The sequence below is a fragment of the Perna viridis genome, chromosome 14, assembly GCF_037379345.1.
Source record: "Perna viridis isolate PV_CMFRI_1.1 ecotype Kerala chromosome 14, ASM3737934v1, whole genome shotgun sequence".
NCBI lineage: Eukaryota > Metazoa > Mollusca > Bivalvia > Mytilida > Mytilidae > Perna > Perna viridis.
Window position 1 is genome coordinate 20994519 of NC_142458.1, and position 16636 is coordinate 21011154.

General features: G+C 33.6%; 1 protein-coding gene across 2 annotated transcripts; it reads left to right on the plus strand.

Moving 5' to 3' along the window:
* The first annotated feature begins 1061 nt into the window (after positions 1 to 1061).
* On the plus strand, positions 1062 to 8161 carry LOC148598598 (uncharacterized). Of its 2 annotated transcripts, XM_088562638.1 has the most exons (5): positions 1063 to 1203; positions 2218 to 2496; positions 2841 to 3107; positions 3736 to 6660; positions 7221 to 8161. In XM_088562638.1, exons 4-5 carry the CDS (start codon positions 6408 to 6410, stop codon positions 7829 to 7831), a joined length of 864 nt encoding a protein of 287 aa, XP_088418764.1. In that variant the 5' UTR covers positions 1063 to 1203; positions 2218 to 2496; positions 2841 to 3107; positions 3736 to 6407; the 3' UTR covers positions 7832 to 8161. The 2 variants fall into 2 exon arrangements, with proteins under 2 accessions (XP_088418762.1, XP_088418764.1); XM_088562636.1 differs by having other exon boundaries at positions 1062 to 2496; positions 2841 to 3535.
* Positions 8162 to 16636: the final 8475 nt, after the last annotated feature.

The following is a 16636-nucleotide window of genomic DNA, read 5'->3' on the forward strand; positions in this document are numbered from 1 at the left end:
TAAAAGAAAATTAGTAACCCAGTCTCTACTAACACTACTAAAATGGGAGCATAGATGAAGTGTACCGATAATTTAAGTGTACTTTGCTTTGCAAGAAATACAGTCTAAAAATGTCCTAGGTATTCGAAAAAATGACGGAGAAATCGGTTTTCATGGTGCAAAAAAAAAACAATCAATAATGAGTACATCCAGTCAAATGATAAACAAATGAAGTAAGAACTGTAAAAGTAATCAAGGGAACCAAGGTTATAGCGGTAATCAAAAGAATGTAATCCAGGGACAAGAAATCTTGCACTGTTTTGAATGTTTCGTTATTGTCGAGAAGCTCTGGCATAACGTTTGAGTTTTTATATGAATACTCCATTCGCAGGTGATGAAATGACAGAATGGTTAAAGATACAAAATAAGAAGTAATCGCGCTTGACGTACAAATTTGGTTTGAATTCTTTACTCCCATCAGTCTCCTGCAAAGTGTAAAAATATGAGACTAACTTTATAATGACTGTAATATTTTTTTTATCAAGTTCTGTGGGTGTAGATGAAATGTATGAAATCCCCACAACTAAGACTGTTTAAAAACAAAACTTTTGTATATATCGCAAACTGAAATATAAAAGAAAGAATCTGACTTAACGATAATCCTCCTAAGAGTAAAGAAATATTTCATACAGTGGCGGGGAACAATTGTGTTGTCATTATGTCTACCGTTGAAAACAAGTTCATCACACTAGGCAAATATGTTGTCGATGAAATCATGAAATCATGAAAGTCGCTATGTCAAATATTCACTGTCGTTGACTTTGTCTTACTTAGAACATCCGAACAGGAACGAATGTAATATACTCTGAAATCAGGTGACCTCTGATGTGATTGCGTACTCTTTCGTAACCGTAATGACCCGAATGTTTTCAATTACCCGGAACCAGATTGAACAACTATTTACTATGTACATGTGTATATAGATATTTGGGTCTTCATAATATTATATATATATATATGTCAATTGATCATATGTATATAATCAATTTTTACGAGCCCTGTGATTGAATCGGAACCTAACCATGCGGCTAAGTGCATGCTTACCTTTACAGAGCACCAAACATCAAAAAGCCGATGTGGTATGATTGCCAGTGAGACAGTCATCCACCAAATAGATAACCAAAGACAGATCTAACTTTTTAAGACCACTACATGATTGTCGAGGTAAAACTCATACCAATGATGTCATTACCAGTTTTTGTAGGAGTAAATATTGCAAGTTCCTTGGCTTTGAACTGTTAATTTAAATTTTGTGTCGAAGAATTTTTTTTCGATGTTTTCAATAACGATGGTTATGACGTGAGAGAAACCAGCAGGCTGACAATATACTTAGTATTGTTTCAAACTACACAACTATTTGTATTTATTACTTTGTCACTGACCTATACATGTATCTTTAATTAGGTTGTAAACTGTTGGAATATTTTAAGTATATATTGTTAGACCTTGTACATCCTCAACACTAAAGGAAATGTTTGTTCAATTCAGTCCCTATCTATTTGTTATTCAATGAAGAAACAAAATGTGTTTGCATGATGGCAAGCCACTTAGTAAGTGAATGACAAAAGCCCTTTTCTTGGTTATTAAGTTATTGTCAACATTCTTTACGGTCATCCTAATTCAAAGCTCAATCTTCGGCATGCACAGTCCTATTTGCATCCTTTGAGAGATTACTCATCATTGATTTAAGAGTATTTAGAACAAAAATACCAAAAAAATATCTTAGGGAATGTTAAAACAAATGTTGATTGAAAATAATATTGTAGAACGCTGAAATAATTGAATTTAATAAGTCAAATAACAACAACCTACACACTAGTAATAGTAAATAGCCTTCTTTGTTCTAATTTTATTTATTTTAATTATAAGATACTTGTGCAAGTAGCATGGTATAAATGGCTATCATTTATATTTTATGCAAAATGTTCCTTCCAAATTATGTAAATAATCTAAGTAATAAACTGTGTTTACCAAGTAAAAGGAAATTAATTGAATTGGTAAAATTCAAATTGTGAAATTCAAAACTGAAAATATACTTTGATGCCATGTCTGCGAATATACTTTTTTGGTCTCATTTAATTGGATCGCTTAGTTGGTACTCACTTTCAAATAAAAATTAAAATCATTAGACATGTCCATAATACAATGTTTTTTTTCGAACTTGTTTTCTTTGTGAAGGAAATCCATCCATTCTACATATACATAATATGGTAGATGGTAAAATATATGGAGCCAACAATGAATCGTTAGAACTTGTGTGTACAGTCATTCCAGGTGTTGTGATATACAATATATCCTGGTACATAAATGGTTCAGTCAAGAAAACAGAGAACATAAGAGAACTACAGTACCCATTTGTGGCAGGGCGAGAAGATCACAGCAAGACTTTTACATATGTAGTTCAGGTTGAAGATGTAGATGTACCCTTTGTGAAAGCGGTGACTCTTGATATCAAATGTTAGTACATTCAAGTCTTTAATGTTTTATCATTTAAAATCATTTGTAAAAAAGATTTTTTAGATTCATTTTTACTGTGATAAATTTTATATTTTTAGTTGAAATGTTAATACAATATAATTTTACCATTTTTGTACTAAGAATTATTTTCCCCTTACAATTTTCCTAATCAGTAAGACAAACCAACGCAATTAAGATACTCATTGTCAAAAGCTGTATTTAAAAAAAAAAAGCAAAAGCTTCCAAATTAACAAATATAAATATTTGCCTTTGTAACCTTTTAAAGAAACAATCACGTTATCTCACTATGCTTTTTCTACTTTCCTTTTTTTCTATTTCTATAGATAGTCCTGTTGTACACTTTGCCAACACAAGTACAGTAGTAATAGAAGGACATGACACCGAACTTAACTGTTTGGCTGACGGTAACCCGCCTGTAAAACTACTTTACATTACTAAAGTTGGCAGCAGGACTGTTCAGGCATCTTGTGAAGATATGCCAAACTGTAGATTGAGATAAAGTGGTATACGCCAAGACAGGGAAACATACACATGTATAGCTCAGAATGAAGTAGGAGATGCGAGAGTTAACACAACAGTCAAAGTTCTGTGTATGTAAACTTCACTGTATTATCAAAATTGAATGAGACGTATTACATGTCTTAAGGATATATTTTAGGAGTCGACAGTTATTTAATTGTAGCGCAATAAACAAAAACAAACAAATATAAATCATTTTTGTCTTTTTTTTATTAGATTTTTTTTTCAGATCCTCCAGTTATATTTGTTAAACAGGATAATTTTCCATTACATTTTATTGCTAAAGGAGAATCAAATAACTCGACCATCTTGTCGTGGGAACACTACACTGAACAAGGAGAATTTATAAGATCATTCAAAAGTTCAGAGGCACTCATTTTAAATTCGTCGTACAAACGATACATGCTTAATGGCATTTATAAATGTGAGGCAACGAATGGAATATTGGATTCTACAGGAAATTCCATTTAATCGGGAAATGTGTCCGTTCAGTTACATGGTAAGACATTCATTTTCACAACTTCATAATATATCTGCATTTACACTATGACAAATGCATTTAGTTTCAAAATAAATCTGATAGATTAGGCATTGTTATTAGATTAACAATTAATACGTATCAGAGCCATCTTGCTTTAGTATCTATTAAGTCTAAACTCTTTCTCTCTCTTTCAAACTCAAAGTCTTTTTGCTTTTCAGGTATCCCGGGAATACTGCTAAACAGCAAAGTAACACAGTTTGGAAGGTACAATGACTCAACAACTGTAGATGTTTTTATTTATAGCATTTCCCCCATACTCCAGAAAGCCGTCTGTAGGACTGATACTGGTATTGAGGATACGACGTGGCAAAGAGTAATCAGGGGAACCAAGGTTATACCGGTAATCAAAAGAATGTAATCCAGGGACAAAAGCAGACATAGAAAACAGACATACACAACAAAGAACATAAAGTAACTAAAATCATACATACATAGTAACAAAAGTAAATTAGCAACTCGGACTCCACTAAAAACTGGGAGCATGGACCAGGTGCACCGGTAGGGTAAGCGTCCTCTGCTTTTCTAGAAACACCCGCCGAGTTGCTCATAAAAAGTCAAGTCTGGGGTAGACAAACGAGGGAAGGAAAACTATGACCCGTTGAATAAATCAGTTTTCATGGTGCTGATGAATACACCATAACGATCCACGAGTTCATGATGACGACCATAAAACTTCTGTAGTGGTGACTTCAATCCTGTATCAACATAACCCTTTTCCAGAAGCCTATTTGTTAGAGTTCTAGTGCGATAAGAAAAGTCTGCGTAGTTTCGGCAAGCTCTGGCAATCTATGTAAACGTTTAGAAAGGTCTGGCTTTATCTGTATCTGTATCAATATGATCCGATGGAGCAGTGTAGCGAATAGAGTCGTCACATTCTGAGTCGTTTGTATAATATTGATTAGTTTTGACATGCAACATTAATTTGATCATCTATCCTGCATAATAGAGGAGCTGCCCCGCACTATCATACCTCGTTTTACTAAATTTTAGCCCTAGACTAATCCTACGAGGAGGAATGACTCGGCTAACGAAACCTATATTTTTATATTGACTAGTTGGCCTAGTGGTCTAGAACGCTGTACTTTGTGCGCGCAGTGTTGCCATAGATGTCACAGCTGTACGACTTCGAGTCCCGCGGAGGGAACGACCAAAAAATTTGTATCGCAAATTTGACAGTTCTAACCATCAAGGGAATTTGTCAGACACTTCTATATACATAATAATCACTAAGTTAGCGTTCTTATAGATAATATCTAAGAAATATAACAAAATATAAATCGGACAGATGTTACACGTATGTGATCGGAAAACGGAGAGATTTTTCTTATTTCAAGTTACTCGTATTTTGCTGTTTGCTGGCGATCATATCAACACCGATTAAGGTATGCCAGTTACAAATCGTGTTAAAATTGCAACATATGTTTGCTTTTATTGATAACTCTTCCGCAGTTGAATAAGTACGTGTTTTAGAAATTGCCTGGCCATTTTACATTTTCATATTTTAATTGAGACTTCTATGGCTTGTCCTGCGATACAGTTAAATTAATATGCTATGTTATACCCGTCATTAACGAAGACGAATGTAAGATAATTTAACTAAATGGCAATTGTGTGGTTTTTGTGAGCCGTGATATAAAGTGTTTAGGAAACTTAATATGAAGGCAGTTTTATCGAAAACACACCGATTAAAACACATTAATCACAGAATATGCTCCTTGATGTACACATATCGTCAAAGAAATCGAAGCGACGGCTGTGAGATAAATCAAATGCGTTTAAATCCAAAACCACATGACCCTAACCCTAACCGTTATCTAACAGTGCCAGCCGTCGTATTGAAAGGTCCGTATATATTTCAAATTTCGATATGCTATAAATGTGTTTCAAAGAGGTGCCATTTATCAGCAACATTTGAGAATGCAAGAAGTACTCAAAACAAAAACTAGCGAAAGTAGAAGCAAATTCATCACCGAGATATCTAAAATAAATGTTATCCTTTTCATTATTTAAAGAACATTATTTGCACCACCTTTTTTGTCTATATTTTTGTATCGCACATGTTCGATTACCAATTTATTGATAGTCTTTGCATTTAGTACTTTGATAAAAACTTTGTGTTGTTATGCGTAGTATCAATCAACGGGAATATGACTAATTAATGATTTAAATTATTTTACTTTAAGACTAATTATTCAATATGAGGAAGACATTTGCCTTAAGTGCGAGCAAAGCATCAAACAGATTCTCTCTTAAAGACAACTGTTTTAAAGTGCATTTTAAATATTTGTGATTCCATCGGTAAAACAGTCCTGGTTCGACAAAGAATGTCTCGTTTCTCGTTCAACCGAAAGTAATTTTTGACACAATCCGATGGGTTGATATCAAATCACTTGATGGTCTTTGGATCGCTTTGTTTTGCAGGTGTTTTGATTACATTTCAAAGCTTAGAGTAGATAGAGATTAAGCATTTTGCTTTGACAAATATTTGTCAAATGGTCAATATGAACAATATAAAATAACGGATTTCTATACCTTGAAGAGCGATATTCGCTGGCTAAATCCACATTCTACACAGTACAAAAAGTAACAAAAACACTCTGAATCTCATATGTACTCTATCAGTCATAAATGTAAGATAATAAAACAAAATCGTACATATAGCGAGCAGGAAAGAATCGATAACATCGATAACTAGGCCGATTGTTGATAAGATGCAGATGTTTTACTGAATATCTCGGCATTGTAGATTTTTGTCATTTAAACCAATGTTCTTTCTACAGGAACACCACATGCTCCTACGATTGAAAGATTTTTTGTTCAAGGAAGAAACATGATGGTAGTTTTTAAACAAGAATTCAACGGTGGCTATCTTCAGCAGTTTGTAGTGGAATATAGAAAACAACATGACTACAATTGGACCGATGCTACCAATTTACAATATACATATCAAGATTTATTTGTATACAGAATACGCTTGAAAAAACTTGAACCTTTCAGTAAATATTGTGTGCGTTTATATTCCATAAACTACATTGGCCAAAGTAAAGCTTCAGAAAGGTGTTCATTAAATATAGAATTCCCAGGTAAGTAGGATTTCGTACGTATAATGGATAATCGCACAATACGAAAGAGTCAACTCGGAAACGCTTATCTCAATGCGGATATGCATTATTAAACAATACTTTGTTACTGGCAATATTTTAACTATTGCAGTTTCAACAGTTTATACCACAACTTTCCTATGTTCAAACGGATCATGAAAGTGTATTAGTGCAATAAGTAGGGTCCTAATAGAGGCGATATCTGACAAATAAGCATTGCAAAATTCGTACTTATTTAGAACTATTCAGTTCATACAATATAAAAAAATATTTTGGAGTCAATTGTGAAAACAAACAACGCTTATGACAGATTATGATTTTTTTTCGATCTCTTTTCATAAATAATGAATCATCAACTTTTTGGTTTATATATACAACTCACATTTGTTCTTCTTTGACGAAAACCCTTATATGTCACAATTGCCATTTCCATTAATTGAACACTTTAAACATATCTTCACCTTGCACTCATTTAGGTTGATTATAATAAACAATCCGAGGTCAATAATGTTAACATTTATTTTCTTGAAAATACATTGCAGATGATGATGGTATCGATTTGTGCAAGCCAGCAAGCCTTATTGGAACAAAAATTTGTTCGAGTCTCCTCTTGGTGTTACTAACAGCCTGCCTATGTTTTTGTCACAGAGTAATGAAAAACAAAACCAAAAAGCAAGTAACTTCGGCAAATTTTAACAGTAACACCGGTGCCACCTATGAGGAAATTGATGAATTTGCTCTCCACACCATGCCACCTAGTAGAAGTCAACCCGGGCTTCAAAACGCTGAACAAGTCAATAGAAGACCTGAAACTTCACTTGTTTCTAGTATCAATCAACCGATACGTGGACAGCTTGATGTCAGTGATAGACTGGACGACTATTTAGTTCCTATATCCGCAGGAATTCGTCATTTCATGAGAGACCAACATGAGGACATTCATACAGACACTGCAGATAATGACAAATCTAGTTATAACACTACACAATCAAGCAATAATACAGGGAATAGTTATATCAATATCAATGCAAACGTCCTTACGTCATACCAATCTTTGGAAGGAGACACTTTTGAAGAATATGATACAAATAGCTATGACGAGCTTAATGGAAATCTGACTACAAACACTCATTACATCAATTTACACGTATAATGTTGAAAGTACTTTGCATTTCTTTTGAACTAAGTTTCTTGTTCATTTTGTACATCTTATTTTATCATTTATTTCATATTTTACGGAATTTGTCATTGTACATATATGAATGACGACATTGATTAGGCAAATAATGAATAAGGTAAAAACTATAATACATTAATTCAGTAACATGTATAATCGGGAATAAATCCAAATTTTCGGTCAGATAAATGTGACTGAGATTTAAAAGTCAGAAATATAACAAGACAATTGGGGGTAGGGACATCGGAGAATAGGAAGTGGGGGCTGTTTATCGAATTCTGAACATATAGAAAGAACACAAGAACTCTCCATATTTGAAAGAGTAATCAAGGGAACCAAGGTTATAGCGGTAACCAAAAGAATGTAATCCAGGGACAAAGACCAGACATGGAAAACAGACATACACAACAAAGAACATTAAGTAGCTAAAATCATACATACAAAGTAACAAAAGTAAATGAGCAACTCGGACTCCACTAAAAACTGGGAGCATGGACCAGGTGCATCGGTAGGGTAAGCGTCCTCTGCTTTTCTAGAAACACCCGCCGAGTTGCTAATAAAAAGTCAAGTCCGGGGTAGACAAACGAGGAAAGGAAAACTATGACCCGTTGAAAAGAGGGAATATCTATTAATAGCCATTTAATTGACTTTGATAAAAGATGAACCTCCCATTTATCTCAATACCTACTACAACGCAAGTAGACCGTCCCCGACACTTCTCCCACTTCAAGAGTCTTCCTTCCATGAAGTACTTCTAGCTCCCTATAGCTATAAAGACCCATTTATTTTCTAACTGAATGTAAATTTATTTTATTTACAATATATCATAACGATTTGGTTTTTAAAAACTAAATATCTGTTAAAAAATCCGAAATTACACCTATTTCCATTATATTGTGAACTCCACCGACATATTTCTTAGATATATATTTATAGAAAAAATAAGATTTTCTACACTTCATTGTGAAATAGTTTCACCATTTTAAGTTCTAAAACGAAGAATGAACTACGTAGATGAGATTTTTCTCTAACCTGGAAAGCAAATTACGGACGCCATTTTGTCAAAAAATCAGAATAATTTGGAACCAACAGGTTCCACGCCATTCTGCAATCAGATGAACGAGTTTGCAAGGAATAAACAATTAATGTCGAAAATGTAGCAATCAAACCTACCCCAAAATGAAGGAACAAAATCTGACCCGATGTGGAAAAAACGTCATATCCCCATGAAATAAACACAGTAATTGTGGAATCCAGTCCTGTATGAACAACTCGGACTCCACTAAAAACTGGAAAGAATGGAACAGATGCACCGGTAGGGTAAGCGTCCTCTGCTTTTCTAGAAACATCCGCTGAGTTGTTCATTAGAAGTCAAGTCCGGGGTAGACAAACGAGGAAAGGAAAACTATGACCCGTTGAATAAATCAGTTTTCATGGTGCAGATGGATACACCGTAACGATCTACGAGTTCATGATGACGACCATAAAACTTCTGCAGTAATGACTTCAATCTTGTATCAACATTACGATGTTCCAGAAGCCTATTTGGTAGAGTTCTAGCGCGATACAAAAAGTCTGCGTAGTTTCGGCAAGCTCTGGCAAGCTCTGGCATAACGTATGAGTTGTGATATGAACACTCCATATGCAGGTGCTGAAGGGATGTTGCCACAGATGAAAGGTAAGTTGACAATTCTGAATGAAACATCATCATGTTTGTCGTAGTTTGGTCAATAGTTTTCCTTTACCATCGATATCTAAGTGTAGGTCAAGATATGAGGCTGACTTCACAGTGTCTGTAGTATCCTTTATCTGTATAAAGAGAAAGTAGCTGGCATTTCTTGGACTAATAAACATGTAAAAGCTCCCGAGGTATATTTTGGAAAATGTAAAGAAAAGATAAATACTTTACTAAAACGCTGGAAAAGCGAAAACTTACACTGACCTTGGTCACTTTCACTTTCTTATGTTCTTTGTGTAAGCTCCCAGGGACTTACATACAAATATTGAGTCATTTGTTTAGATTTATTTGGGAAACAAGATCGAGTAAATGCGTGATACAATGAGATTTTTTTCAACAAAATCGTACACTTGCAATGACTATGTTTGTTTTGTATCAATTTTGGGTTGAAAATGACAGTTGTGTTTTGAGTGTTTGCATGCGTGCAGGTGCACAATTGTAGGTCAAGTATCTTTCGTGTTTTCATATAATAGTTCCTTGTATAAATAAATATTGTTTTATTTATTTATGCATTTTTTGTCAGTACACCTTTAGTTGCTGTTCATTAAACCAACATTACATAACAACTTTTAATAATTATCAAAGTTAGCTGATTTTTTTTAATTTAAGTAGAAATAATATTTTAAAACTTATTTACTATTTTTATTCTGATATAAATTCTAGACTGATATGTAGGAAGTAAAGATGGAATCCATAAGGGCAAGTCAGTGCATTACCACCATACAAGAAAATTGCAGATTACTACAGGATATCAAACCTTTCAATTTTCAGTTTTATTGTTAAATTCCATCTTTTACAATTTATAAAACTCATGTAAAGTCATGAAAACGGAGATTTTTTTATTCATGAAAATAACTACTGTGAAAGTATTTTAATTAGTGGATACCAATTTTCGTGGATTCTTGAATACGTGGTGTTCGAGGTTTTCAGTCTCAAAAATGCATGGAATCTTGAGCGCTTAATTTGCATAAGACATGATAAAGCCAACCATTTTATTTTAAACTTTTCATCACATTTCTTTTTTTCTTTCTTTTACAAGAAAACAATTTTGTTTATTGGCAAAAATAAGGACAATTCACCACTACCTTTATAAATATATTTATTTTGATTATAAAAAAACTTTTTGGCTTCTGTTTAATGCTTAAATGGTGTTTATTTTTAAGGTTATGAAAGTGCTCCCTGTACACCACACCTTTCCCAACATACATGTATTGTCGAAGATGTTATTAAAGAGTGCACTTGTTCAATAATGTACATGTATTTTCACCAGTACGACCAGACACCAGATAGTCCAGTGATAGTCCACACTCTGAGATCAATCACCATGTATGAACTGCGACTGACCAATTACCAAGACTTTAGACCAATCTACACGCTGTGACTGACCCACAACTTCAATTCAAGACTGACCAAATAACACATTATGCGACCAACCTTCAAACGGAGACAGTAAAATAGCACAACCTGAAGTCAATCTGAACCCATTATCTGAGAACCACAACCCATAACAACCACCTAAGTAAGACCAATAAAGTACCGTCAACAGGACCAAAATCCAAAAACGACCAGAGACTGACAAGAGGAACAAAACGGATATTGTTTCACCTGCAAGAGAAACACTTGAACAAGGGTATATATTCACTGGTCATGCTTGCTATATGGGTACATCTAGAAAAAAAGATACCTACAAGGAAAGAAATACTTACCTTTACTAGAAACCCGTGGGAAAAAAACATCATTTGAAAATAAAAATTATCATCAGTCAACTGAAAATATATATGGGTTATTCACAAATTCTTAGAAAAAAAATGTAGAAATTTCAGTTTATTTAAAGTTTCAAAGTGCTGGGATCAGTAATTTTGACAAGTTTGAATGTTAAATAGTGTAGATGTCATTGTTGGTGTTAAAACATATAACAAGCTAAAAGTTTATTAACTACAAGATATATATACTATTAGAAAAAATGGATGTAATACATGTACACATACTTAAATGACTCATTTCAAAAGATTACTTTACTATACATGTGAATCCATTATATTATGTGTACAGGATACATTAAAAGCATGGATCAGATAGAAATTCAGTTTTAAAAATTGGAAATTTTCGTCAAAGAATTTTCGAAAATATTTGGACACATTTACAATACAAAGATCCACTACTTTTATGATTATTCATATGAAACGTAACAGTATATAATACAATTTGGCCAGTACTTAGGAGAGGTTACTGGACATAATTACTGAATTAAGGATTTTATGCGATATAAATTTTCTAAAGTATGTTCAAATTTGCTAACGGTTTATCCCAAATAATGAGTCATTACTCCAGAATTAGATCTTATCGCTACCTACAATTCCCGGACATAACATTAAGTATCTGTTCCTGCGATTGCCAAATACTTTACTTTGTATTATTTGGAATTGCACAATATAAATGCTGGATGAGAGAAACCAAAAATGAAGAAATCATTATTAAATTTTGTATATATGAGATTACGCATACATGTAACAAATGTGGTCACCACTGCATACAGTGTGCATTGATTCCTTAAACAATAAAATAAAGATGTAAATTTATACTGCCAACGAATACCTGAAAGACCATATTGTTTCTTTGGCAGTTATAAAATTTATTGCATAATCAGTCACTTAAAGCAACATTTTATGTTAAGGTATTTCATGCTAAGTCCATGCCAGGACTTTTCACCTATATGTATTACCAGAATTAACAAATTGTTACTGTAAAAAGGAATATAAAAAACCTAGTATTGGAACGGAAAAAGACTACATTTGCTTTGTTAACATGCTGTATTCAGATAATCTCATGTACTTCTTTTTTTTTCTGTTACTAGTAAATCTGAATGATATCTTGGCTGAGGGCTTACACTGGTCGGCTTTTTCAGTCTTGATATTATGATTAGCAGTAACTTTTTAAGCGTACAGCAGAAGTTTGAATGATGAAAGTTCGTAACTAGGTTAAAATGCATGTAAGTTAGAAAGATGGTCAGACAAACCAGTCTTAATACAACTCTAAAGTTTAATAAATCTTCTATGTTAACGTAACAGTGAAGATATATGACTGTAATAATGTTTTGGAATGGTATCATAATATTAACATATTAAACTCTTTCTTGTCAGTTTATATAATATCACAAAAAAGAGCATGTGACATAATTTAATATTTCGTCATGATGTGACTGTTAATAATAAAACCACAACGTAAATGACGACATTCATTTTAATTGATCACCTTTATGCTGGAATTTTTAATCGACAACATATTTATCCAGAGTGGTGGACGTGTTTTTCAACAAACGATCGGCATTACAATGGGAACAAATTGTGCTCCTTTACTTGCTGACTTATTCCTTCACTCTTATGAGGCTGACTTTATAGCTGATCTAATCAGAAAGAAAGAATGTCGTTTTCGCTATATAGATGACGTATTATCTTTAAACAATCCTAATTTCTGGGATTTGATACATCGGATCTACCCAAAAGAGCTTGAGATAAAGGATACTACAGACACTGTGAAGTCAGCCTCATATCTTGACCTACACTTAGAAATCGATGATAAAGGAAAACTATTGATTAAACTTGACGACAAACGTGATGACTTTTCATTCCAAATTGTCAACTTTCCTTTCATCTGTGGCAACATACCGTCAGCACCTGCGTATGGAGTGTTCATATCACAACTCATACATTATGCCAGAGCTTGCCGGAACTACGCAGACTTTTTGTATCGCGCTAGAACTCTACCAACTAGCCTTCTTGAGCCGGGTTATGTTGCTACAAGATTGAAGTCATCGCTAAAGAAATGTTATGGTCGTCATCATTAACTCGTGGATTGTTATGATGCATCCATCTGCACCATGAAAACCGATTTATTCAACGGGTCATAGTTTTCCTTTCCTCGTTTGTTTACCCCGGACTTGACTTTTTATGAGCAACTCGGTGGAAGTTTCTAGAAAAGTAGAGGACGCTTACCCTACCGGTGCACCTGGTCCATGCTTCCAGTTTTTAGTGGAGGCGAAGTGGCTCATTTCCTTTTGTTACTGTGTATGTATGATTTTAGTAACTTTATGTTCTTTGTTGTGTATGTCTGCTTTCCATGTCTGTTCTTTGTCCCTGGATTACATTTTTTTGATTACCGCTATAACCTTGGGTACTCGTTTTGTATCTTACAATTTAAATTTCATGTCATGGCGAAGGCTTGTAATATTGCTTTTTTGCGACGTTTGCTTTACAAAGAGTCTGTGTGCTGACACATTTGATATAGCTATCGGTAATAATAATATTATATTGTCAACATAAACATTATGTGGATGTCTGTAATCCATACATATCAGTCCAAAATCTTAAAAATGATATTTTTAATGAAATTTCCTTAATGGTCTGATCATATTGTTAAAAATGTAGAAATTTTCAAAAAAAGCATCATACGTGGATGGCTGTGATACATATATTCAGACCAAATTCTTAAACATGACACATTTCTGCGAATAGACTAGATACAGCAATATCTTACAGATGCAATGACAACATTAAAAAGACAGGAGACCGTTTAAGCCAATATGAATGTGATGAATGTAATTGACAAAAATCTAAGACGGATAAGAAGCACCCAAGATGCATGATTACACCATAGATGGTCTTCTTCCGTTCACATCTTAACTTCATCACAACTCTACTCTATATCTCTCACCCTACTGCACTTCATTTTCAAGACAAGTCTTTACTCCCCTGTTTTTTGAACCTACCTCATACAGATTTGTGGTTATCATTTGGGATATTGGTTTCCACAGACTCTTTAAAACAGTTTGTGTTAAGAGTCAAGCTACCGTTTGTCAACAAAGATCTAGATGCAATTAATTTGGATAAAATCATCCATCTCAAAAACGTCACAAACAAAATTCAGCCGTATTTCAATACCGATTATTTCATATTCTTATAATCCACCTATTGCATCAAAAAGTTTCAATTATAAAAGGCTATTGAAGTACTTCGACTTTGAGGACTTCAATGCTAATCTACCTAAATGTTCTTCCAAACATTTTTCATTCATTTATGGACTCCCGGGTTAAGTCATTATGGGAGATTTAAACATCATCAAAAGCGAATCTGTAAGGTCCTTTCTAAAGTTCCCTTGCACCACGAACCACGCTCCATTAATTTTTACTGTAAAGTTCTTATGGATGCCGTAGAGGACTACGTTAGAAAAGGTTATCATCAGAGGTAGATGTACAAAGAGTAATCAAGGGAACCAATATTCTAGCAGAAATCAAAAGAATGTAATCCAGGGACAAAGACCAGACATCGAAAACAGACACACGCAACACAGAACATAAAAACAAAAATAAAATAATACATACAAAGAAACAAAGAAAGTATATGAACAACTCGAAATTCACTCAAAACTCCACTAAAATGATAATACTAAAAACCTATATACTGCTACAACACTCTCCAATGAAGAGAAATTGGAAAACCATATCTGTGCTTTTCTCTTTGACCAAAGACGACGATACATACATAAAACGAAATATGGATTTGTTTTTGCAGCTAGATCTACAAAATGAGTGTCTCCAACCTACCACGACACTTTGAACAAAACTATTTATTAATATTATAGGTCTTATTAAAGTCGCAAAATATTTACTTATTAAGTTTGCCGTAATGCCGCCTAAGGTCATGATATCGGACATTAAACTATTTTGGAAACCTGAGTGTTTAGACACTTGATATTCGAATGTTGAAAGAATTGAACAAGAATACTGACATGCATTAAAATAGTACACACAACGTGTTGCGGGGTTGAAATTGGCTATTGCTTGCAATAGCAATACTTGTTTTAATTTCTTTTTAATACAATATGTTAAATGATATTAAGACCAGGAACGTGTGATTAATCGAACAAATCCTGCTGTATACTAGATATACACACAGTACATATTATTTATTGTACCATCTCACAGACGCACCATCCCACTTAAAAGAGTAATCAAGGGAACCAAGGTTATAGTGGGGATCAAAAGAATTTAATCCAGGGACATAGACTAGACATGGAAAACAGACATACACAACAAAGAACATTAAGTAATTAAAATCATACATACAAAGTAACAAACGTTAATGAGCAACTCGGACTCCACTAAATATTGGGAGCATGGACCAGGTGCATCGGTATATATGTTTAGATGTTTTCAACGTTATAACATGTCACGGGTAATTGATTATCTGTTGATGAAATGTCATTGTTGTTAATTCCAGAAAAAAACCGATTCTTGATTCACTATGCATATTTCAATAGAATATAGGCTCTGCTATACTGTATGAGGGTAAATTCACATAGCATGAGTACTACTTATTGCCAGTTTCGGTGTCTGTACTAATTACATACAGAAATTAAAGTATCACTTAGTGTGGTAAAGGTATACAGCTTTGAGTTAGAAAATGCACCTTTTTCTCATGGGATTTTTGTTCATATGTTTTTAGAATAATATGAACATTGTCATGGTCTTTTTGTATATGCAGGACGTTGTATTAATCTTGATGATATTGTTCTTCCTAACGTCAAAATAATCGTATTTGATATTCAGTCACAAAAAAACACAATGAACTTAGACATATACATTGTAAGTACACTTTTTGTGTGTATTATGATTAAAAGTAGTCAAAATAAGGCTGAGAATGTGTACTTTAAAATCATATATTTTATAACCTACAAAATGTGGATTTTCAGTATTATTTATTCATGAACATTTTGTGAAGAATTTCTACAATCATCGTACCATTAGCATTATGTGCTTGGAAGCCTTCTTTGCAATGGTATGCAACTTTAAGATGTCATTAGTCCTGGGAATTCACAGTGAAACTTACTTTTGTAACATGTAAAGTAATGAAAACATTAGAAGTGGTTAGTGAGACCCTAGGCATCCATGAAATTATATGCCCTCGGAATTTAAAACAGTTAAACAATGAAGTGATGGCGAAATAGGTTTTCATGGTGCACATGACGATCATTAACGAGTACACCAG